The sequence below is a fragment of the Oryzias melastigma genome, linkage group LG4 (assembly GCF_002922805.2).
Source record: "Oryzias melastigma strain HK-1 linkage group LG4, ASM292280v2, whole genome shotgun sequence".
Classification (NCBI taxonomy): domain Eukaryota; kingdom Metazoa; phylum Chordata; class Actinopteri; order Beloniformes; family Adrianichthyidae; genus Oryzias; species Oryzias melastigma.
The window spans coordinates 15,987,804-16,010,615 of NC_050515.1; the positions used below are offsets into that span (position 1 = coordinate 15,987,804).

Sequence of the window (22,812 nt, forward strand, 5' to 3'; positions counted from 1 at the left end):
AGGAAGGCCGACAGAATTTCCTCGCCCAAGAAATGGAGACGACCACCCAGGCTGGGAGTATATGACTTGACTCACTGAAGCGCTCAGTCCAATTTGAAAGCCAAATTGTGAGGCTAAGAACAAAGAGGAAAAAAGAGAAAAGGTTACAGTTTTGCTGGTGATTTTTCTCTCCCTATCACTGACTAGCCCAGATACATAAGTAGCCGTTCAACAATATTATATAAAAGTGAAATGAATTTCCTCTTTATGCTTCTGCACATTTTTACCCATTACAATGTTCATTTAATCTATTGTAAAATCATTCCTAGTGGTCCTTTAATTATAACTATTGCGTTTTTAAGCAAAATTTTAAAAAATAAAATAAAAACTTGTACCATTTTCTGAAACAAAAGTTTTAGGAGTTTATCAGAAATTTGACTCTGAGTTGATTGTTGGTGGGGAGTAAGCCTTAAATCATTTCCCATCATCCCTTTGATTCCACTCCTCTCCAGCTTACAGCCCCTCAAAACCCCAACCTAACATTAGCGGTGCAACAAAAACAGGGAGAAATATTAGGGCTATCTATCAAAACAGTTTAGATGTGGAAAACAAAGATATTAATGGATCTGATTCAACACAACTTGGAAAAAAAAATGCAATTTAAGCTTTATTTTCATTTATATATGTCCACCATCATGAGAAAAACAAAATACAAGACAGGTTAAATACACCAAAATCACTTTTCATTGGGTCTTTAGCCATTTTTCGATTCTCTTCTTCTTCTCCTTTGATCTGGTCTCCATCTTTGTCGGCCATGTTCTGCATAAATAAAGCTTGCATTCTCCCTGACTAATCAGACCAGGCTATGAGGATCTAATAGACTCAAACAGGCTCCCTTATCAGCCAGGTGCAATCTGAGTCTGCCGCCTCTTAACACGGATTTAAACAATTTTCCATGCTGCTGCCAGCACTTTAATTGATTGATGCTAAAAGTTTGGAAAATAAAAGCCTGGTGCGTCGGATGAGGTGCTGTTTTCCAGGCCCCGTCCGTCGGATCCCGCTGAGAGAAGGGTCCTGGATTAGAAGTGGCAGTTCACATTTTCACCATCAGTGGGCCCTGTCATCTCGGCCAAGCCAGGGTGCATGAGAGTGTGTGTGTGGGTGGGGGGTTTGCACGCGTGTTTGCCACTTCACATGGAGAGCAGCGGCTGAAAGACACATGTACTTGAAATAAGGGAATCAATAGAACACTTAATGAACAATTAGGAGAACAGCTGTAGGCCTGTCAGACACCCATCTGCACACAGATCTGCTCCGAGAGAGTGAGAGCCGGGCTAAAGCTCACAGGCTATCGCTCCGGGACATGTGTACCCCCACCCCCCCCTTAACCCATCTACATCCATTGCAGCCAGGCCCAATTTAGCCGAGCAGTCCTCCATCTCCTTTCATCCCTCACCTCACATTAACACCAGAAGCCAATAAAGATATGGAAATGGCACAGGACATCCTTCAGGGTTGCGTCGGAGGGGGAGTGAGGCGGTGTGTGTGTGAGTGTGGAGGGGGGGGGGGATCGATAAATTTGACAATCCATGGCATTTAATTAAAATGGCTGCCGGAAGGTAGGCAGTTTGTTTTTCCGTGAGACCCGGCCCGGCGTTTATTGCTCAAATGAATACATAAGTGTATTCATAAGCACCCTGTACATTAAATCCACCTCGCTGCTTAAGAGGACATGGCTCCTAAGGAGGGGGGGGCTCAGCTTTCGATGCAGACTGAACAGCAGGACAGGCAGAATGAATACCTCCACCTATGCCCTCAGTGACTTTTAACGTATTCTTGATGCATAAAGAGATATTCTCCTCAACGAGGCCCCTGACAAATGAACATCGACCACAGTCAGCTCTCCTGATTTGCCTGTCGGTGACAGAGGCGACCTTACGTGCCAGTCATAGCGAAAAATAGTCAACAGTAAACGCACTCTGACAGAGGCGTTGGATAGATAGGTTCAGCCTTCGTCTGGGCGCCTGACAGTTCCGTGTGTGGATCAGCCGGCTCTGACTGACAGCTATTATGCCTAACTAAGCACAGAGACCCGAGGAGAGAATCCAGGGCGGGCAAAGTCTGATAATTGACCTTGTGCGGCCTCTGTGTCATTCTTTATTAAAACTTCATTTAAAGAAGAACAACCCCGGGTGGGTGCTGCTGAGGACTCTTTATCTCCCGCTTCCTCAGCAACTATAATTGATCACATAGGAATCCATTATGCACTCCACACAAGAAAGAAGAGCCCAAGACCTGCTTAAAAATATATTTTTAGTACTGAAAATTAATGTGTTCACACAAGCCACTGAATCATTTTAAATGTTCTTTTTTAGTATATTAGGTATATGTGTTGAAAAGGCCTATATTTCAATGAGGCCGAGGGCCCGAGCACTGCCAGAGTAATGGGTGTGTTAATTTATTCATGATTTTAGCCTTTTCTTTATTCCATCTCATGCTTGTGATTGTATTTGCCAACACTTTGCTCTGCATCTTTGTGGGAGTTTTTAATACACTTTGAATCCCAAATTAAGTATAAAATTGACAGAGAAAAAAAGGCATTGCATTTGATTTGTAAAAATATCGGGACATTAATTGCAAGATTTGCTCAAATCCATAGAGATAAGTAAGACAGAGATAAGTAAAAATTGCTGTGTTGCATTTAGATTTTTTTTTGAACATTTGTTCATGTATGGAGTCTCAATTTAATGGTTTTAAATTGCAACCCCCTCTTTTGGCCATAAGATTCAATCAAATATTACTCTCCAGTTCTAATATTTTCCCACATATAATGAGTAATATTCTACAATGTAATTGCAGTGGAATACTGCACCAATATGTCCATACAATTCTCATTCTGCACTGATTGGATGACAATGGGCACAAATCAAAGCATCTCCATAAATCTTTACTTTTCTACTGTGGAGGAAAAATAATAAAACATCAGAATTTGATTATCATTTATTTTGACCAATTTCAACTTCTATTTTTGTTGTTAAACATTGTAATTTTGTACAAAAACTCTCATAAGGGTCAAATAAATCTCCATTGAAATGCATCCGCAATGGTTAATATTAGATTTGATTGTGAATTTTGATTTGAAATGGTTTATTTCACGCAATCAAGGCAAGAAAAATGCATTTGTAATAGAGTCAACAGAGGTTAACAACTGTACACAGATATGGGATAATTAAGCTTCAATTATAGATTGCAGATATTTGAAAATCCTGTTAATTTGCTAAAAACTTTTGGTAATTATGTTGCACGAAAGTTTTTTTTAATTCAGTTTAGACTCACACACAGTAACCCAATTAAAATTTATTGATGTAGTAACACAAAAAAGTTAAATGTATCTATTTTGATGTGCAATTTCTATTAGTAAGGATTTGCACAGATTTTTTTTATTTGCAATACTAATAAAAAGTATAAACCACACAAAAAAATTGGGCTTAATTGATCATTTAACTTTTGAAATTTCACATTTTAATTGTCTATTATTCAAAAAGAATTTCAAATTTGCAAAAATGTTTTAAAATGCACAAGCTGCCAAATAAGTAACTTGAATCACTGATATTCTACCACCTCTGTCCTGTTTCCCACAAATTAGTATGCCCACTCTGCAGGCTGCTGCTTTAATATTTGCGTTGGACAATGGTCTACTCATTGTCCACTCAAGAGGTTCAAAATACAGGAATGATTATCGTGTGCATAATTTTTTACAATTCTAATTCTTGTGATATTAAAAGGTTAGATTGAACCATTAGGTTGACTGTGAGTACAGGTGCTGATTAAGTTGATTCACTGAGGCAATTACAGCCAGATCCCCTTTAATTAGTGTGGGTTTTATTGCAACTGCGTGATAATGGTGCACAGGGCCTGCAGGAGTTTTAGATGGAGATAAGATTGCAAAGCGGCACGCAGAGACACAAATCTGCACGAGGGAGGAAAATGCCACACATGCATTCACAGAAAGACAGCGGCCTATGAACGAGGAGAGCCTCACAGTAACACGGAATGTGCTAGACGCCATTGAGCAGAGCTGCTGGGGAATAATAAACGCTCAGCAGAGACGGATGCTAGTTACAATCCAAAAGAGCTGAGACTGTTGAGTGAGAGTGAGGTGGATGAAAAACTCCTAAATTCATAGCATGTTCTGTCGCACACATTTCACCCCCCCCCCCCACACACACACACACATGCTGACAACCTCCAGTTCACACACGCCTGGCGCCCCGCTCCACACTGCCATGCAGAAAGAAACAAGCCGACAGCTACAAAGGAGGCAATATCCGCTGCTTTCAACCGGCGAGCCTGTTTTGGATGCATCCGGTTAGTAAAAGCTGACAGAGGGGTGGCCATGCCCCAGAGGACAGCAGGATGAGGAATCTTGGCGTTGCTCCACATCACATCCTGGGATGCGGGAGTAGCAACCCCTCCCTTTTCTTCATCGCCCGGCCACCTGAAGACCCTCAACCTGTGCTAAGATTTTTGCACTCACAATGGAGATGGAAAGGCGCCACATGCATGTGTTATCTAAATGTTAACTCCAGTGCCCACCTGGTGAGGTTAGCCAGCAGTAGGTGAGGAGATCTGCTTTGGGTCTTAGCCACAGAAAATCCTAGTGAGAGATAAACCAAGAAGTGGTGTTCTTTTAGTTTGACGTAAGTAATGGAAAGATTTTTAGGATATTCCAGTGTTGCAATTGTTTGGTAATGCATGGTTTGTGACAGCCATACGACCCTTCCAGGGCGTCAGCTGAGACAGGCCCCACGTGGACAAAATGAAATGTTCACCATTCAGCATACACTGTTACCCCAGGATCACACTGCATCCGGTCCGGTGCCGATGCAGACGCCAGAGCAGATGACTCACATTGGCTATGATTGGCTGCAGTCCTGCTGGAGCCACAGGCTCACGAGGCTCCAAACTCACGTAGGTTCACACCAACCCGCCATTTATATAGGAAATACTAGTAAACAAACCCTCATTCCGCCATGATATTGAATTATCTCACAACACGTCTTTTTCTGCATGACCCGTCTTCATACAATGGGTAAGCACAGAACTTATATTAATAATCTTGTCTTATATAGGCTTAAATGCCCAAAATAAATAGGGGAGACCGGAGTTGGTTGTCACAGCGACGTAATATTTACAACACGATTAAAACAGCAAATACAGTAGAAAATAGGTTTTATTTTGGAAAATGTACCAGATGTATTTTATACTCACTCGCATGTTTTCCAGTTTAGGTCATTAATAGCCCCAACTTCACAAAAAAGTGCTCCGGCTCGGCTCTGGCGTTTGGCAAAAACTTGAAGCCAACAAAGCGGATACGAAGCGCCGGAGAGGCCAGACCGGACTGGATGCATTATGAGTGCCTGTCAGAATAACAAACCACTGTCCAAAAAAAAGAGTCCAAATGTGCTTCCTTTTAAGCGTCCATTTTCTTCCTCGAACAGGAAGTGCTTCTAAAAAAACAGGAAGTAGACAAATAAAACTGTGAACAACCAAAATCCAGTGACCACCCAAACCAATAACTTTGTTAAGCCCTCACTCAGTGACAGATGTGCTCTCTGCCACAGTGCCTCATGCACTTTTCAAGTAATGTAAGGACTCTGGAGCTGATGCAGTGTAAGCCAGGGGTTAGGGGTCGCCACAGTGGACCAACTTTCACTGCTTTGCATAGGTGGATTGGTATATTTTACACCATATGTCCATCCTGACAGATCCTTGTATTTTATAATTAAAAATTGAAAGTGACAGTTTCTGAAAGGTGTCATTTACTCTAACTTTTTATAGACAGAGTGAAAACTTAGAGACAATTATATTTATTTAATTCATTATTTTCTTTTTAAATTAATCAGATGCCTGCACAACTTTAGAAAATGACATAACATTACAAATTCTTGTGAATATGTTTGGATAAAATATTTTAAACATTTTAATCAACTATAAACACTATTAGGGGTGCTTTTGTGATAAATGATGCTGTAATGAGGTTCCAGTTTAACAGAAACACACTTCTCTCGCTGAAACTTTTATCTAAAAATACAACATGTAAAGTTCTGCCTGGGCCGCTTCATGCAAATTGATGGGTTCAGGATTATTAAACTATTCAGCTCCGGTTTCACGTCAGAGCACATTTTTAACCCGAAAGGAAAAAAGGTGAAGAACCTTTAACCTAGTGTGGCTGTAGGTCATGTTCACAGGGTGGAACACCCTTAAAGCTGCTGTCTTGTCTTGCTGATTAATCACAGCATTATGACATTTGTCTGGCTTCAGCCCAGAGGAAATGTGTTAGGCATGCAGTGCCTCAGCACTTCTCCAGGAGCTGCTTGGGGGGAGCCAGAGGAGACAGTGAGGGGGGCAGACAAGTGGACAGTTGCAGAGACAGACTCAAGACTCCGAATGCAAGTCTGATGCGGCATTTACGCTCCAGCGGCTGCAGGATCTGGGAGCTGGGTATATTTAGCCGCTTAAAGATCACGCTGAGATGAGATTTCAAAGCGAAGTACCTGTTTGAAGATGCATGGCATTCCACAAGGGTGGGCAAGGGCTACTGGGTATAAATCTAGCACCCCTGCACCTGGTGTGAAGACAGGGAGGGAGTGTGACACCTAAGATTTAGAATGTCTAACACACAACTTGTACATGCGTAAACTACACATTCAGCCTTATAAATTTACACGTTCCTTAAGAATGAAAAGTGAAAAGAGACACACAGCATTTTTTGTTGCCTTCCACAGAGCCAAGCGCACATTCACAGACTGTGCAGAACATATTTTTGCTTTTTTTGTTACAACTAATTCCCCTGGACCTTCTTTGACTCATCCATCATGGTCCGATCAGCTGAAGAAGTTTTAAGAAGTTCAAAAGGAATGAAAAACACTTTTATAAGATAGAAAAGCAACAAACTTAATGTCATATTAAATATTATTCTCAATTTTTTCAAACACGCTGCCCAAATTATCCTCTATAATTGCTGTAGTTTGCAAATAAATGTGTCACCAAACTGATACATATTTATTTAACACTGTAATACAAGAATCCCAAAAACTCATCAAGTAACAAAAAAGTCAGTCCAGTTCCGAGGTCTTTACACTGGTTACCTGTCTGCCAAAGAATAGACTTTAAAGTTCTGTTGCTGGTTTATAATGTTTGGACGGTTTTGCACCAAGATACACGACTGACCTCCTGACCCAGTATGTACCAGCCAGACCGCTCCTCTCTCGTCTTCATCTCTCATCTAAATATTATCTTTTTCAGTTCCTAGAGACAAAACCAAACATGGAGAAGCTGGATTCAGCTTCTATGCTCCACAGATCTGGAACAGACTTCCAGAAAACCTTAGGTCAGCTGAAACAGTTTATTTAAAACCAGGTTAAAAACTGTTCTCAGTAGGGCCGGGTATTAGTAATAATTTCCAGAATCAATTCGATTCGATATACCAGAGGCTGGATTGATTCTATTTCAATTTGTCTTTTCTTTTTCTGATTCTTTTGATTTACTCAATTCAATTATATTCGATTCAATTTCAAATTTACACATTTAGATACATTTGTTTAGAAATACTTTAATAATCTACTATATATTCATATTAATGCGATACTGTAAAATTTAATGGTAAAATAATGAGATTGTTAATAGCACATTACATAGTTTCTCAAAACGAGAAGCTCTAAAATATGTTTAGATCATTAACATTGTAAACATTGTTCTGCTTCTCCTGGAGGGCGTTTCAGTTTGGCCACTAGGTGGAGCTCACGCTATAGCAGTGCACTTTTTTTTTTTAGAAGAATAAGCAAAGAATAAGCAAAAAACTCTGCTTTAGACCACAAATGATTACTTGAATAATGTTTCCTTTGTAAAATTCATACCTGTGTTAGTATATAAAGCTGTTTAGTCAGCACTGTTTGTTTACGTCGACCGAGCGTTAACATTAGCCGTCCTATGGGAAGTTCCATTAAATGTTAGCATCAAGCTAGCAGACTTGAACTTTATGTTCTATGTCGATCTATATTTTTGTGGATAGAATATTCATCTGTTAAGCTTAGATTAATTCAATTTGATTAATCGATTTTTTTCAACCCAGCCCTCAGTAGCTTTAATGTTTATTCAAAAGTTTGCGCCTGCACTGTTATTTTGAGCTTACTTTAAATTCTGTTCTTATCAACTTTCTTTACATTTTTAATGATCACTCCTTTAATATTCCTTTTGAATGTTTCTTTTAATGTTTTGTGTAAAACACTTGTCAAAATGTGTTATACAAATAAAATTGCCCTGCTAGAAATGTATGCAGTATTAAAATTGAGTAAAATCTCTGCCTAAACACAAAACTTGTTATTTTTCTACATTTTTTTTGTATCGTTTTTTTTTCAATAATAGGTTTTGATATCTTACTACTTTTTTTCTGTCTGCATTTTGTATATATAAGAGACAAGCATTCTGCATATTAACTCTAACATTATTAATCATGTCTTTCTCTTTATGTTTTTGCTTAAAAACATTTGCTGCTTTGCTGTTTTAAATCTATAACAATTTCTTTGCGCATTTAATCAATTTTTAACATTAAAATAGAGGAAATTGAATGGAAACAAAGTATTTTTCTGAACTCTCTTATTTTTGCATGCTTATCTTGATTTGGAAGAATCCTAAAGCATAAAAAGCCTTTTTTAAGTGATCACACTCACCATATATGATCAACATGTTGTGCTTAGTGGGTAAAAAGTTAAAAAGATGCTTTGCTTCTTTTTTTTTTTTTTAATAGTTAGAAAAAAAGTGAATGATTTCAGCCTCTTAGTAAAAATCTCAATGGCTTTTCATAAAATGGATCATATCCCAAAAGTTTCCTTTATACTGTGCAGTTTTAAGCTGCAGGAGTTTGAATCAAAGTTAGAAAAAGGAACTGATAGTCCCGATGGGGATTTCTGTAAGACATCGTCCATCTCAGTTCTCTTAAATCACTTCAATGTCTTAGGATAGCCTTTCGTGGACTTCCTCTTTATTAGGAATTTATTTGAACAGATGTAAGACTCGTTCAGGAGCTGCTTTGGGTGATACGTTATGTCTCTTGTTTTCTGAGGCCACTACTTGCTGGCTGCATTTTCCCTTGAGCTTGCTCCTTGTTAGTCAGATCTTCATACATCCAAGACTCAGATCGCTTTGTGCCCTGCAGCACAAACGCTCTTTCATGTTTCTGACATGAAAAAAAAAATCTAAATGTCCCATTCCCTCCTGTCCACTCCAGCCTTTCTTTCCAATCTCCACTCCAGAACAGAAGAAGCGTCTCTGCAGATCTGTCTCTTCTGCATATTTTTGATGCTCCCACCCTGTCTACACAGCCTGTCACCAAGCCAACAAGACGGGGGAAAAAAGTGACAAAAACACAGATCAGACAGGGGATCTAAATGATGCCTTTATGTGCTTCTTTATGGTGGAGACGAGAACAGACGAGGTTCTTTCTCCGTCGCTCCGTCTATCCTCACCCTTGCCCTGATTCCTCACAGACGAGACAGTGCCCTCCTTTAAAAAGCACAGCTCAACAGGAAAACAGTCCGGCATAGCTCAAACTGGGAGGAAACAGAAAGATTATCCATGGTAACAGGGCTTTTTTTTCACACAAGGATATTTTCTTTTCCTCCACAACTGCTGCCAGTGTCACTGGGTCACATTTTTTCCGGTTCCTGGTTAATGGGCTGTGGAGATGGTTAGCACGTACGATTAGTTTTAATCTGCTACGTTGGACCGCGAGAGGAAAAGAATCTCTTTCATTGTAAAGGCACAGCTGAGGTTTGTATTCAGATCCTAAAAGTTAAGGAAATATAGATTTTTTTCACAACTTCTCCAATTTCTTCATGCAAAAGACAATGAGAGACCGTGGGTTTTGATTGGCTTTACTTGTAAGGTGTGTCAAAACATTTTACAGGTAATTTGGCAATTTTATTTATACAAACGCACAAGCCCTGTAGGTGTTGCACTGTGCAAAAGTGCATGAGAACAATTCAAAAGGAGGAAAAAAGTGCCTGAATGAGGTTTGAAGTACAGACTTCTTCACTTAACTTAAACTTATTGCTGTTATGGATTGTGCAAAGAAAGAAATGAAAGATGAGACACACTTTGAAATGTCTAAATAAAGCTGCATTAAATTGTCAAAAATACTAAGCATACAGACAACAAACATTAATAAATCTCCATACAGAACAACAAAAAATGATTTTTCATATGTGAAGGATTCCCCTTTAAATTCCATAACTTTTCATTTCTAACTTTTGTTTAAACAGGTCACGTTCATGCAGAACTTCAAAAATATCCATATATGTCAAAATCTACAGTATCTAGAAACATGAAACAGAAAGAAAAAATATATCTAAGAGAAATGATGGCATCATTTGTATATTCTCTTTAAATGAAACATCAGAATTAGTCAAGTTGGATTAAATATTCAGTGAAAAAACAACTAACTTCGTATTGTTTTAACTAAAACAATACGAACTTTTACCAAAATAAATGTTTAAGGAAGCTGAATTACACTGAATTAAGACAAGCCGATTTGCTGAATCCCTGATTGTAAACCTCTTTTTTTGCTGTAAATTACGCCGACTCCAGGAAGGGAGTGGTTGAACTTCACCAAGCAGTAAATACAAGATAACTTTCAAAAAGAAAAAAAATACTGGCAATACTAGCAAATTATAATAATTTTTTTAACATCTTGCCTCTAGAACTGAAACCGACACAAATCAAACACAAAAGCATCCCATGTTCAAAGAGAGAGTTCTTTCCCCCACCAAAATAAGATTTAATAAACTAGATTTTAATTTCTTTATATTCCCTTTGTTTCGTTCAGTCTTTCAGAAAGCTTGAAACCTATTGAAATATATATGTTAATTATGGAAATGCTCCAAAATCTTTATGAAAAACTATTGAAAATAACAGTCAAAAACAAAAAGCACAGGATTATCTTTAATTCTTATATTTCAAGACTGCTAGATTAAGTAGAGCACCAGAAAGTGTCCAAAAAGAAATAATCCAATATATTCAGTGTCCTTGTGTGTCCTTCACTAAAGTCTTGGCAGTAAGTGGCACTTTTGTGCATTGTGTTAAAAAGTGCATTCAAGTTGTTATAAAGTTCAGAGTTTCCGTGCATGAGGCCTTGGGATACCAGCGTTTTGACTCCTCGTCTTTTTCCATTTGGCAGCTAAAGCAGCACAAAGTCTCCGGTGGTGGTGACCGTTCTCGGCGGGCTGCGGATGAAAGGCCATTCTAGTTTCTCTGGGGTCAGGCCCGCTGACAGATCATAGTCTCTGCCGTGACCTTGCACGAAAGTGAAAGCCGGGTATTTCTCCTTTGTGGATGGTTGCAGCAGCTGGAACAACAGAAGCTTGTGTTTTATAAAATCAGCCAGAGCAGCCCATCACCATGCTGGGACGGATATTTTTTTTTTTATTCGTTTTACACAAACAGATCTAGCAGAGCACTTAAGTCAGAAACTTTGCTTATAGCATCTATTTGGGATAGATGGAGATCCAGAGCTCAAATTAAGGCAGATTCTTGGCTAAACGTTGCCACCTAGTGGTCAAACAACGAAAAAACAAGTGGAGCTCTGAAAGAATGTGTTTTACCTTGGACAGCTCTTCCCTGATTCTGTTGTAGTCTTGAATACTTCTAGAATAGAAGCCAATCGTGCAGCTGGGATCCATCCTGCTGAAAGGAATCTTTTTCGGAGAAGGGCAATGAAATGACTACAAAGGAAGAGACAAAATACATCTTAAGATCCCAGTTTCAAGACAGAAAACAGACAAAGATTTAGTCCTTTTCATCTGTAATGAAGTTTAATGAACTCACTGTTTATTTGACTGAACCAAAGCATAAAACAAAAAAATGCTGAAATGTTTTTATGAATGAATTGTGAAATACGAAGCAGCTTCACTCATCTGAGCACCAAATAAATCAGTAGACTGGGGTGGTGAGGGGGTGTCTGTAATTGGGCTTTCGGTTTCCCAGCCTTAAGTACTAACAGAGACTATTAAATTCACATTACAGCGAGCCCTCGTCTGCTCGCCGGCGTAATTTCACATTACCTGGAGAGGGAAATCGCCGGTGCTGACATCCACAAAAGACTGACAGTAATGAGGATCCATGTAAATCAAGCTGTCATCTACAAGGACAAAACAGAAGACAAGTTATTCAAAAACATCAGATTACTACAAAAACGCGCTTCTCCTCAATTTCTATGCAGAGCAGCTCAAAGTCACCCACATGGTCTAGTGTTGGGGTTGAGTGCGTCAAATCTGCCTCCCAGAAGGTTGTTGCTTTTTAATATCTCCCGGGGTGGATTACATTCTGCATAATCAAACGCGTTTGCTCAAGCACGCTCTTTCCACTCGCAACAACAAAAAGGACATTTTAAAAAAGGCGCCATAATTTATTTATTTATTTAGTAAGTTTTTGTGTAGGGAAATTACTTTTACAAACAATTATATTCCAGCATTTGCATATGATGAATGCGGCGCCGGGCCGTGCCCCGGCAGGAAGAATGTATTGCTTGTCGGTTAAGCGTCATCCGCCAGCCAGCGCATCTCAAATTGGTAAAATGTAAATGCGTAAATATTGACTGCCAAGATGTACAACTGAAGGTTTCTCTTGGATCCTGAAGGTGATGAAGAGTGGCTCACTTTGGGGGGGGGGCTCGGATTAAATTTAATGCACGGCTCCTATGGAAATCAATTACGGCTCACAACTTGGGCGGTTTACCGGTGATAAATGGGCGAGGCTTTGATGGGTCAGAGGGAATAAAGTAAGCGCTGTTTCACTCGCTTTCATCTCCACTCCTCTCCGTTTTCCTCATGCAAACAAGAATACATTAACTTACTTTGTCTCTATAAGTAGGAAGGGCGTATTTTACAAAGATAATTTGTTATTCACACCAGCCTTAGTGTTTGTTTCTGAGTTTTTTTTTCTCCGTTATGCTAACGCTAACCTTGAAATCCCACAAAGTAGCACGCCTGCTTGGGCTTTCCTCCAATGATGCCTATGCAGTACTCCACACTCAGAATGTTCTACAGTAAAACAAGAAACACACATAACAGTTAAAATATTCACCAAAAATTATTTTCTTTACAGACAGAACGCAAACGGATTCCTCACCTTAACAAATTCAAAATACTCCGGGTTTATCTTCTCCCCTCCCAGCCTTACAGGGATGAGGATGATCACAGCTTGACTGTCTGGCAAGATGGGAGCAGATCCTGCTTGGTCTTCTTTAGAGGGGCCTCCTTCCGCTACAGGAGGACTCACAGACTCCTGCCTGGCTCTCGGCGGCTTGTGGCAGTCTGCGACATCGGCGCTGTACACTACAAAGGATCAAAGGTGAAATCGTAAACTGTTTTCTTAGCTAAATGTGTCTTTTTGACCTACATGTTTGATGTGGGGAAAGTGCACACCTGCTTGATTGTACCAAGCAGATGTGCACTTTATATTGTTTGGTTCACATATTGTGTTTTTTTTTTTTATTTAGATGAGGGTTGTGAAATATCAACAAAAAGATGAAAGTTGTTAGTTTTACAATCTCAACCGTGGATTATTGCAACTGTAAAGCTACAGACACAAGTTCACAAAACCACAATTAGTGTGTTTTTGTGAATTGTGTTCACACTGAACCAGCAGGGAGGGGCTTCTTCTTCTTTTTCTACCGTTTACTAGCGAATGTCTGTCACTTACAGTTGGAAGTGCAACTCTCCTGAATCTTCAGCTTTCTTCTGATATTTGAAAGACTTGGTGTCAGAATTCCAGTCGGGCACAAACTGCAATTATTAATTTCTTCTCCATGATCAATTTTCAAATGGTTGGAACTTCCATGAATTAAAAGGGATGCCATCCATTCATCAGTACCAAATCTGAGTCACTGATTCGTCAAAGTTTGACCCACTTTAACTTTCATTGAGCGTTCAGTGACCACACGTTTTGTACATGCCCTAAAACGGTCGAAGAACTTGTGTGAAATTTGAGTTTACATAGACTTTTCATGAACAGCTGCTTAACGTAGCTTTCAACTACATTCCAAAATTGACCAAATATGAATCAACACTTCCGACATTAAAGTTAACCGAACATTTAAATGGAAGGTACATGTTAGGAACGAATGTGTCTGCTACTGGAAGAAAGACTGTAAAAGCGCCTGTCAACATTTTCAGCAGCTCCAGTCTTGCAGACACAGAGAAATGGTCGAGAAAAAGAAGAAAAGGAACAGCTCAGGCAAAGTGCCCAGTTTCCTGTTTTATCAACAGTAGGACCATCTTTCATACCTGTGCAGTCCTGGGAGACATAGGCAGTTATACCCGCCAAGCCAGAATCCATGGCTTCCTCCACAGCCTTTCTGTAGAGAAAGAGGAAGAGACCGAGGACAGAAGAATGTTGAGGAAAAAGCCAACAATGCATTAAAACATCTGACAAACATCTGTAGGGCATATGTAAATACTATGATGGAGTAGGTTACTTTTTCTTGTCGTTCTAAAAACAGATAGAAAGAGAAAGAAAACCATCAGGATCTTTGGGTATTTTTTAAGGTAATTATGATGATTACAGAAGTCTACAGTGAACATGATCAACATGAAAAATCCAAGTTGATCATGTTTCTGTGTATGACTTAGCAGAACTGTCCCTCCCCAGGAGTGGTTTAATCAACAATGATCATTTCAGGAACATGTCTGCTGCACAATGTCTAAAGAGTGATACCACAACTTCCTGGATTCATCGGGATGATAGAGAAGAGACTTTTGGCTGTGGAGGCAGCTTGATACCCAGCATGAAGGGGATTGGTTGGTTGGGGTGTTATATCCCCTATATCTGCAGTGACATGCATGTTTTTAGTTTTAGGATTAGTAGGTGCCACCACCAAACCGTTAACCATTAAAAAAAACAATTGAAATTCTTAAGAGACAACCAATCAGAGGAGACTTTTCATCTGCAGGGGCGGGGCATTATTCTAAGCACTTTCTTGCAGGATTTTAATCAATGAAAATCTAATTGTGAGCTTAATGCTTGCATAAAGATATATTTAATGAATGTTAAAAAAACTAAAAAAAACAAGTGTTTTGGCTTCTAAAAGAATCTGAACAATCTGTAAATTTTTTTTCCCAAAATTGCAGAAAATAAAGTTTTTAATTGTGTTTTCAGAACCCACAGTATGGTGAGATTTCACTGCTGAAGAAGACAAAATTCCAGTTCTTTTCAAGTTCTTCTGCACATGCACACTCATGCACAGGAGCACATGACAAATCAGAAACATTCTACCAATAACTTATTTTTTTCAAATAATAAAAGCTGGTTAGTGAATAACTTATTCAAGAACAAAAACCAAGAAAGAGGAAGTTCAGTGTGGTTTCTCCGACTACATATATAAACTTTGCACTGGTTTTATCGGAATACACAGCACATTTTCATGACAGATGCATCCTCTTTACACTTACTCTCTGTTGTTCAAAAGTCAAAATTCAGGCATTTAAGGACAATAGAAGTTTCATTAGGGATATATTTATAAACTTATGATATTAAAAATCCTTTCAAATGTAACTATTTTGATTATTCTGTATCAAATTACATAAGCTCTTAAGGTGCATTCACACCGAACGGCAAATTCGCTGCTCGCCGCCTGTCAAAAAATGTGTTCCTGCGGCTGCATGTGGGACAGTGGGGGGGGGGCAGTCTTTTTTATAATTGTCTCAATGAAAATAAGTAAAATATCACAGTTCAGGAGACCGGAGCAGGCTGTCTCTCTCCTGGCGTATGAGTGAGCTCTGCTGAAGACCGGGACGCTGACTGCAGCCAGAGAACCGCTGCGCTGCGAAAGGACAAAAACGCTCATATTGGATTAGTAATTTCCTGCTGATCAAGTCACTGAAAATGTCACGTGCCCAAGGCTGAGTTCCTGATTGGCAGATGTGACACGGTGACCTGTCAAACTTCAGGTATTTACATTTTGGCTGCACCGCCTGATTCACGCCTCGCCGCTCAAATCAAGCTGCTGGCAGACTTTCATGCTGAAAGTCGTGTGACTTCAATTTGCCTCAGAGCGTGCCTATACCATTGACTTAACATTGAATTTGCGTTCGGTGTGAATTCACCTTTAGACTCTAAGCTAGTTACCTTTATTCTAGAAGTTACCAGGTGTAATCTTTGAAAAAACAAACACGTAACTGTGGGGAAAAAATGTAATTAACTACTGTGATCCATTTGAAATCAAAAGGAAAAATGTTACTACACACCAAAATCTAACTTACTTGAGGATGTGTGCCACCACAGCTGGTCCATACCAGTTCCCAGCATTTTTTCCAAAAGTCAGGCCTAAGCGGACGAGCCTGTGCAGACCCAGGAGGGCCGAAGAGGTGTCCCCGAACCAGGAGATGATTGTGCGGTGGTACATCTCCTTTAGATGTGCTTCTGCTTCTTCTGCAGAACCATGGGAGGAACTTTGGGGCTCAGACGATTGCCTACTAGAGATTTTGGGGGAGCCCTGCAGCGAAGCTTTCAGGGAGGTGATGAGACGTTTGGCGGCGGTGGTCGTCCACGTCTCTGTGTCTAAAGGCTGAAGAGTCAACGCCTCTGACCAGGTCCAGTCTGGAGACAGAAAAGCAGGACTGGATCAAAAATGCTGAAGATAAAAAAAGGGAAGATATATTCAAAAACATTTTTTTAGAATACTTTTGAAAAAATTAATTACTGTAGCCTGAAAGTATTGCAGTAAACAAAAGATCATTGCATCTATTTTCAAAGCCGAGTAATATTATTAGCATTTTACTATCAAATCCAAATAATCTATTTTAATCTAACCAAATAATTGCTGTAAAAAGCCTCATTTTGAAGTATTTCTTTTAAATTTCTGACATTGTGGTGCAGTAAAAGATCAAAATACAAAAAACGGCTTTATGAAGTTTTCCTAATGAAACAGACTTCCAACTTTGACTTTTACACACTACCAAGGGGAATTTTTTTTCAATGTTGAACAATTAAGAAAAGAAAAAAAATCAGGTCCAGAGTGCTTTAATTAAACACATAAAAAAATGTATGTAAGCAATAAAAAAAAACAACATTTCATTAAATAATACATACATTGACATTCCTTATTCCACAATTTAGCGTCCCATGCGATCAGCTCTGTGTACCCCATTAATTATTCATGATAATAAACACCTCATCAGGCTTTATCCCTTAGATAATAGATGTCAGTCATGGTGTGGTGGCATTGTCATTGTTTGGGTTATTTCTGTAAAGAACTAAAAAGTCGCACACTGATGATGTCACAGGAGCGACGGATTTGTAGCACACACTGCGTCCACAGACCCCCAAACATGCACTGTGAGCAATGTAAGATGCGTTTTCAGCTGGGTTTAAATAAAACTTTCATGCAAATAAAAAGTTGGACCCTTTTATATTAATGTATTTGAAAACACAACAATAGTTATAGACTAAAACTAAGAATAATGCAATCTTAAAAAAAGGGCTAATTTGTCTGCATTTAATTAATAGTGATTAACATAACTTGACACCTAATAAATACCTTTCACTACAAACATTATGCTCCATTTCATTAAAATAGTTAAAATTATATTCCTATATTTATTTACAACACTGACTAGTTATGTCTCTAACTAAGTAAAGTATCTTTGTCAAACAAAAAAAAAAAAACTCAAATGCTCAATTTTGGGTCTAATCTCATTTTAAATGACTAATTAATACAGACTGAAGATATATGACTGACAAAAACGCAGCAGCAAAACCCCCAAAACAATCTTCTAACTGACTTAACTCTGTTTTCTATATCAGTCTCTAAATAGCTGATTGAACCACAAAATAATTCTCTAGGACTTTTACATCAAACTTTTTAAAGCATTAGGGTCAAAAGCATATTCAGACCTTTAAAATGAAAGGGATCAGACTGCATGTCATTTTGTTCAATTATCAGTTTTAGAATCCCATTATTTCACTTTAACGGTGCCTTAGCCTTACAAACAGGGCAGGAGCTGAAAGGCTGAGAGGGGGGGAGTGGTCCGAGCAGTAAAACGGGCCAGAATCAAGTCTGAGGCATTAACCAAATGACCTTGATTCACAGTAAACCTAGGAGAAATTGATCAATAAATATTCTGAAGTGGATGTTAAGTCCTTTATAGAGAAATATTTCAGTAGTTATCTTACCTAAAAATAGAAGAACAACTTGTAAATCCTCTTTTTAAATGACCTCAGGTCAAATACTCCATGGCAATCTCACCTCTGCCTAGAAAGTGCAGAACGAGAGCCTGAGCCAGCATCATCTGACCGGCCCTCAACAAACAGCCCCATCCACAGTCAGTGGTCAGGGTGCTCCCCGGGAGAGGGGGGAACTCTTCCCTGTAGGTCAGCCATACACGCGAGGTGAAGTCTTTCCGGAAAGCTTCCACGTTCCCCATGGAGAAACCATCCTCTGGTTCTCTGCAGCTGGCTTCATCAGGACTGTCATCTTCTAAAGAGAGGAGATCACAAGAACATTCAAAGCTCTGCATTTAAGACATGTTTTGATTTATTTTTTAAGTTTCTGAAGGTTTTGATAAATAATTATTAGACGTTCAGCTTTATTTCACCACCTTAACAAGCTCTAGTCTCAACACACTAAATGATCAGGTTTCTTTGCATTTGTTCCTATTATGTTCTAACGGGTTCATTTGTCAGAGTCTCGACTTCATAAAAAGATGATGAGGCCTTCTGTTTACCATTTCTCAACTGTCTTTAGTGTCATTTTTTAATGATCTAAAGAAGGACTTTGTTGCACGATGTTTGAAGTTTTTGTCAAGCCTCTAATACCCAGAAAATTATTTTCTGAGTATTTGTCAAACTCTTGTCATTACAGGAATCTGAGTAATTCTATTACAAGGACAGGAAAAAAGTAGCTTACATGGACAAAACACATTAAACTATTAATTTTACATCCAGATGAGACTAAAAAATTGAAAACTCAAATTTACGAACAAAATCCACATTTTTAATTAGATTAAAGTTAGAAGTCTTTGTTGATGGATCTATTTGTCTGCAAGTTGGTGCATCAGAAGGAAGCAGAAATATTAAGATTTATATATGTCCTCCATTGTGAGAAAAATGGTAATACAACTAATACAAAAACACATATTTTACTTGAGTGGATCTTTAACTGTTACACGTTTCAGCAGAATATTAGACCTTAATCTAAATGCATGCAAGATTAAAGTTTTGCTGACATGTGTTTTCACATGTGTCACATGTGTGTCCTACCGTCAGCCTTAAAGTGGTAGCACTTTCCAAGCAGAAGCACCGGGGAATTCCTACTGAATGAAGTCTTCGATTTGAGAACCCAACCTGCAACACATAAGAAACAGTTAAAAATCTGTTTAGATGTGCAAAAATCGTCTGTTCTTGCTTTACATTTATGTATTTGCCATTCAATTTTTAAGACGAACTAAAGAGAATGTATGTTGTTGTTCTTTTGAAGACAGCAGACAGACTAACAAACTTTTCTTTATCTGACAAAGAACTATTTTAAGGAGTGACTCAATAGCAGCAGTCTCCTGTCTCATTGGATTCTGTAGCAAAGCTGCAACATAATCCAAAGAGCTATTACTAATACTGTTATTTTTCTTTATGACTTTGATATCTTAACATAAAATACTATTATTTTTATTAGTTTGTGCTTTGCTATTGCTTAATTCGCAATGTTAAAGTGTTAATTTTATAAAATCGAGTAGAACATATGCAATTTTTGTGCATGCACTCTAACAAATGTTGACAGGAGAACACAGTCGAGTGGGTTACAAAAGCAAAGCGGAGCGCACAGGCATTAAAAACAAAGACAAAAGCACGTGACACGTCTGTGTTTTTAGCCTTAAGCAAACTACTTACTGTATTTCACATTGTTCCACCCTGAATAGAACTTCGTCTTCAATTTTTCCACCTCGTCGCTCCCTTTATTCTCCATTTGGAAAACCGAGGAAGGGAACCCATTCCCACAACGCAAACAGATCCTGAACGTTGTGTACACAGACATTTACACAAACTTATCAGCTGGTGCAGTGGGACTAAACTGAAGGATACTACAACGAGTTTTACCTTAAAGCTGATTCCGACCGGCAATTTTTCAGCTTCAGACGCGCTGCTGGGTTGTTCAATTTAATTTCAAAACAAAACGAGAAGAAGAAAAAAACAAGAATGTGTTAAACAGTTACCTTTAGGTGTGTTTCTTCCTTCATGACCTACTGTGTAAGTTCACACTCGTCTGCCAGCTCCAATGTTTACACTTTGAGGAAGTAAGGCGGTCGTATCACATGATCTCGCGGTATTTCCGCCGAGAAAGTCACGAGGGTGCGGTCAAATTCTATGACAAGTGCAGCCCACAGGGGCGGAGTTAAAGCTCACACCGAAGGATTGATTTAAAAAATCAATAAAATAAAATCAAGCATACAAAAGTGAAATGTTTAAAATAAAAAAAATGAAGTAATAGAAAATTTATTACAGTTTACTTTAGATATTTATTTCATGTCAGCACTTTTAGTTCTTACTATTTGGATTTTAAACTTGCTAATGGTTGGTTTTGATTAACCACATTTCAAACTATTTTCAAGAGGCTTTTATATGCAATGTACCAACTTTATATTATTATATTATATTATATTATATTATATTATATTATATTATATTATATTATATTATATTATATTATATTATATTATATTATATTATAAATCCCCTGTCTTGTGTTTGTACCTTGCTGAATTTTAACATTCTTGTTTCCATGATGTGCCTGAAATGTTCTGAAATGCTTAGGTTTACTCATAAACATCATAAGGTCTATTTCATCCAATCTTGTCCTAAATTATCTTATCTCATGTCCTATAAAATGGTAATTTAAGTTTTGATTCCTTCATATGCCTGTCCAACACAAAACAAGTCCATTACAGCTTTTTTTTGTTCCTTTCAAAATAGAGTGCAAATCCCCCCTTATATTTGTGCAAATGTTTTTGATCTAAACACACCAGCTACAGCCTGAACAATTTTAGAAAGAGGAAACACAAAATTCTATTTACCAACTTGCTTGTATAGATTCTATGCAGGCACATATCATTTTTATATATACAAAATGTTAGATATGTCCTGTATGCCATTTTTAAAGCACATTTATTTCTAAGGCTACTCATCTTTAGCTATTTTTCCAAAGAATTAATCAATATGAAATGCATGGAGGAAAGTATAGGTCAGAGATCACCTTTGTACTGTCTAATTCACATGAATAAACAGTAAAAAATAAATAAATAGCAGTTTTTAGAGGTACTGAGGTCAATACTGTTGCACAAAATAAAATGTTTTATTTTTATATTTTTCATTAAGCTCCCTGCACCAAAGTTGGGCATTTATGGCACTTTAACATAGTGATGTAAGTCTAATAGAACAGTGTGAGGAGTGAACATTTTGTTTTTATATAGAACACGTGTCTTTTGTGAATGCTTTTCTTTAGGAAAGTACTACAAATGTCTTTTTGTTAAATATTTTTCTTTTTTAACCTGAGAAAAGGCTTCTTTCAAAATAAAACTGTAGAAAAGCGCACACTGTTTTCATTGGGTGTGTGCGCCTGCGCACTCCTCCAGCCTTTACGGTAGTCATCCCATTCTCCCGTTTTGCTTGTGACCCGAGCGAGTGGAAAACCGGAGCCGTATACTGTCTGGCTGCCTGGGAATTCCGTTAAAGCACATCAGCGGCCACTGCCATGGCTGAACGCCGCGCCTTCGCACAGAAAATCAGCAGGTAAAGAAAGGCTCGGCTCCCCCAACCGGAGCTCTCCCAGTGGGCGACCGAGCGCGTTAGCCGCTCTCTTAGTAGGGTTGCAGTCTGACCACCGCTGCGGGAACCCCGCAAAGGAGGCCCAGCAGCCTGCCTGCTCCAAGCTAACCGCTTGTTAGCTGTAACGGCAAAGATGCTCAGACCCACCCAGACATTCAGCGGCACCGCTAGTTGTCTTTCTTTCTACATAAGTCAAACAAAGCGGGGCTATTATTCTTGTATCGCCTCAAGGGTTTTTGCACTAAACGGGTCTCAGTTACCCGTATCTTAACATATCGGTATTATTTGATAGCTAGCTTTATCGCCTAAATTAGCTAACGATTGGGACGCTAGTAGTAGTGAGGCAGACAGTGGTGAAGATGTGGAAGAAGTTTTTGCGGTGATGTGTTTGGAGTCAGACCTTAATCCGGGAGTGTTATCTCACTTGAGACAAAAGCCTCCCCCCGTTCCCGTCAAATACGGATGCTCTAAGCCTCTTCTCTGCCCTCAGACAGATCAAAGTAATCTGCTCAACAAAGGGCTTTGTTGCAGGCTGTCAAATGCCACCATCCCAGAGTTCTGACGGGACTCCTCCTCAGATGCACTTCAGTGTGATCACGAATAGATCTTTTAGGATTTATTACCCAGAAAAATAATTCTGTAATTGATCAGCTTCCATATCTGATAACTAGAATCAGCGTTTAATAACACATCCACTTCTTCACAGTTAATCAGGGTTACTGTGAATAAAGAAAATCTTTGTCCTTAAAAATATTAACATATTTTTGTTAATTTAATTTAAGCAAACGCAGTAGTCTGGCTTTTTCTGACTGCCACTGATTTATAAAATGTGACCAAATCAACACTTCATTAACTTCTCCCAAGGGTTTCTGGGAAATTGACCTGCTATTTTGCTAGCATAGTGATACTAGAGTATTACCATAACATAGGGATGTAATGATTCATTTTAGCAATGATTTGATA

The 22,812-nt window shown here is 38.7% G+C and overlaps 2 protein-coding genes across 20 annotated transcripts in view; one reads left to right on the forward strand and one right to left on the reverse strand.

Moving 5' to 3' along the window:
* Positions 1-9,898: 9,898 nt before the first annotated feature.
* On the reverse strand, positions 9,899-20,362 carry atg4c (autophagy related 4C, cysteine peptidase). Of its 4 annotated transcripts, none has more exons than XM_024278369.2 (12): positions 20,272-20,362; positions 20,125-20,170; positions 19,918-20,039; positions 19,294-19,377; positions 18,281-18,511; positions 16,296-16,632; positions 14,322-14,392; positions 13,165-13,370; positions 12,998-13,076; positions 12,099-12,175; positions 11,640-11,759; positions 9,899-11,383 (listed from the first exon to the last, which is right to left on the reverse strand). In XM_024278369.2, the coding sequence occupies exons 3-12, from the start codon at positions 19,991-19,993 to the stop codon at positions 11,216-11,218; spliced, it is 1,449 nt and encodes a 482-aa protein (XP_024134137.1). In that variant the 5' UTR covers positions 19,994-20,039; positions 20,125-20,170; positions 20,272-20,362; the 3' UTR covers positions 9,899-11,215. The 4 variants fall into 4 exon arrangements, with proteins under 4 accessions (XP_024134137.1, XP_024134138.1, XP_024134140.1 ...); XM_024278370.2 differs by having other exon boundaries at positions 20,241-20,350; XM_024278372.2 differs by having other exon boundaries at positions 20,125-20,167; positions 20,241-20,328.
* Positions 20,363-21,646: 1,284 nt separating this feature from the next.
* dock7 (dedicator of cytokinesis 7) overlaps positions 21,647-22,812 on the forward strand; it is a 44,194-nt gene continuing 43,028 nt past the window's right edge. For 12 of the 16 annotated variants that reach the window (XM_024278352.2, XM_024278346.2, XM_024278347.2 and 9 more), the window contains exon 1: positions 21,647-21,813. In XM_024278352.2, coding sequence (XP_024134120.1) covers positions 21,776-21,813 — 38 coding nt within the window. In that variant the 5' untranslated portion in view covers positions 21,647-21,775. The remainder of the gene's footprint in view (positions 21,814-22,812) is intronic. The other 4 variants (XM_024278362.2, XM_024278358.2, XM_024278359.2 and 1 more) reach the window with 1 other exon arrangement.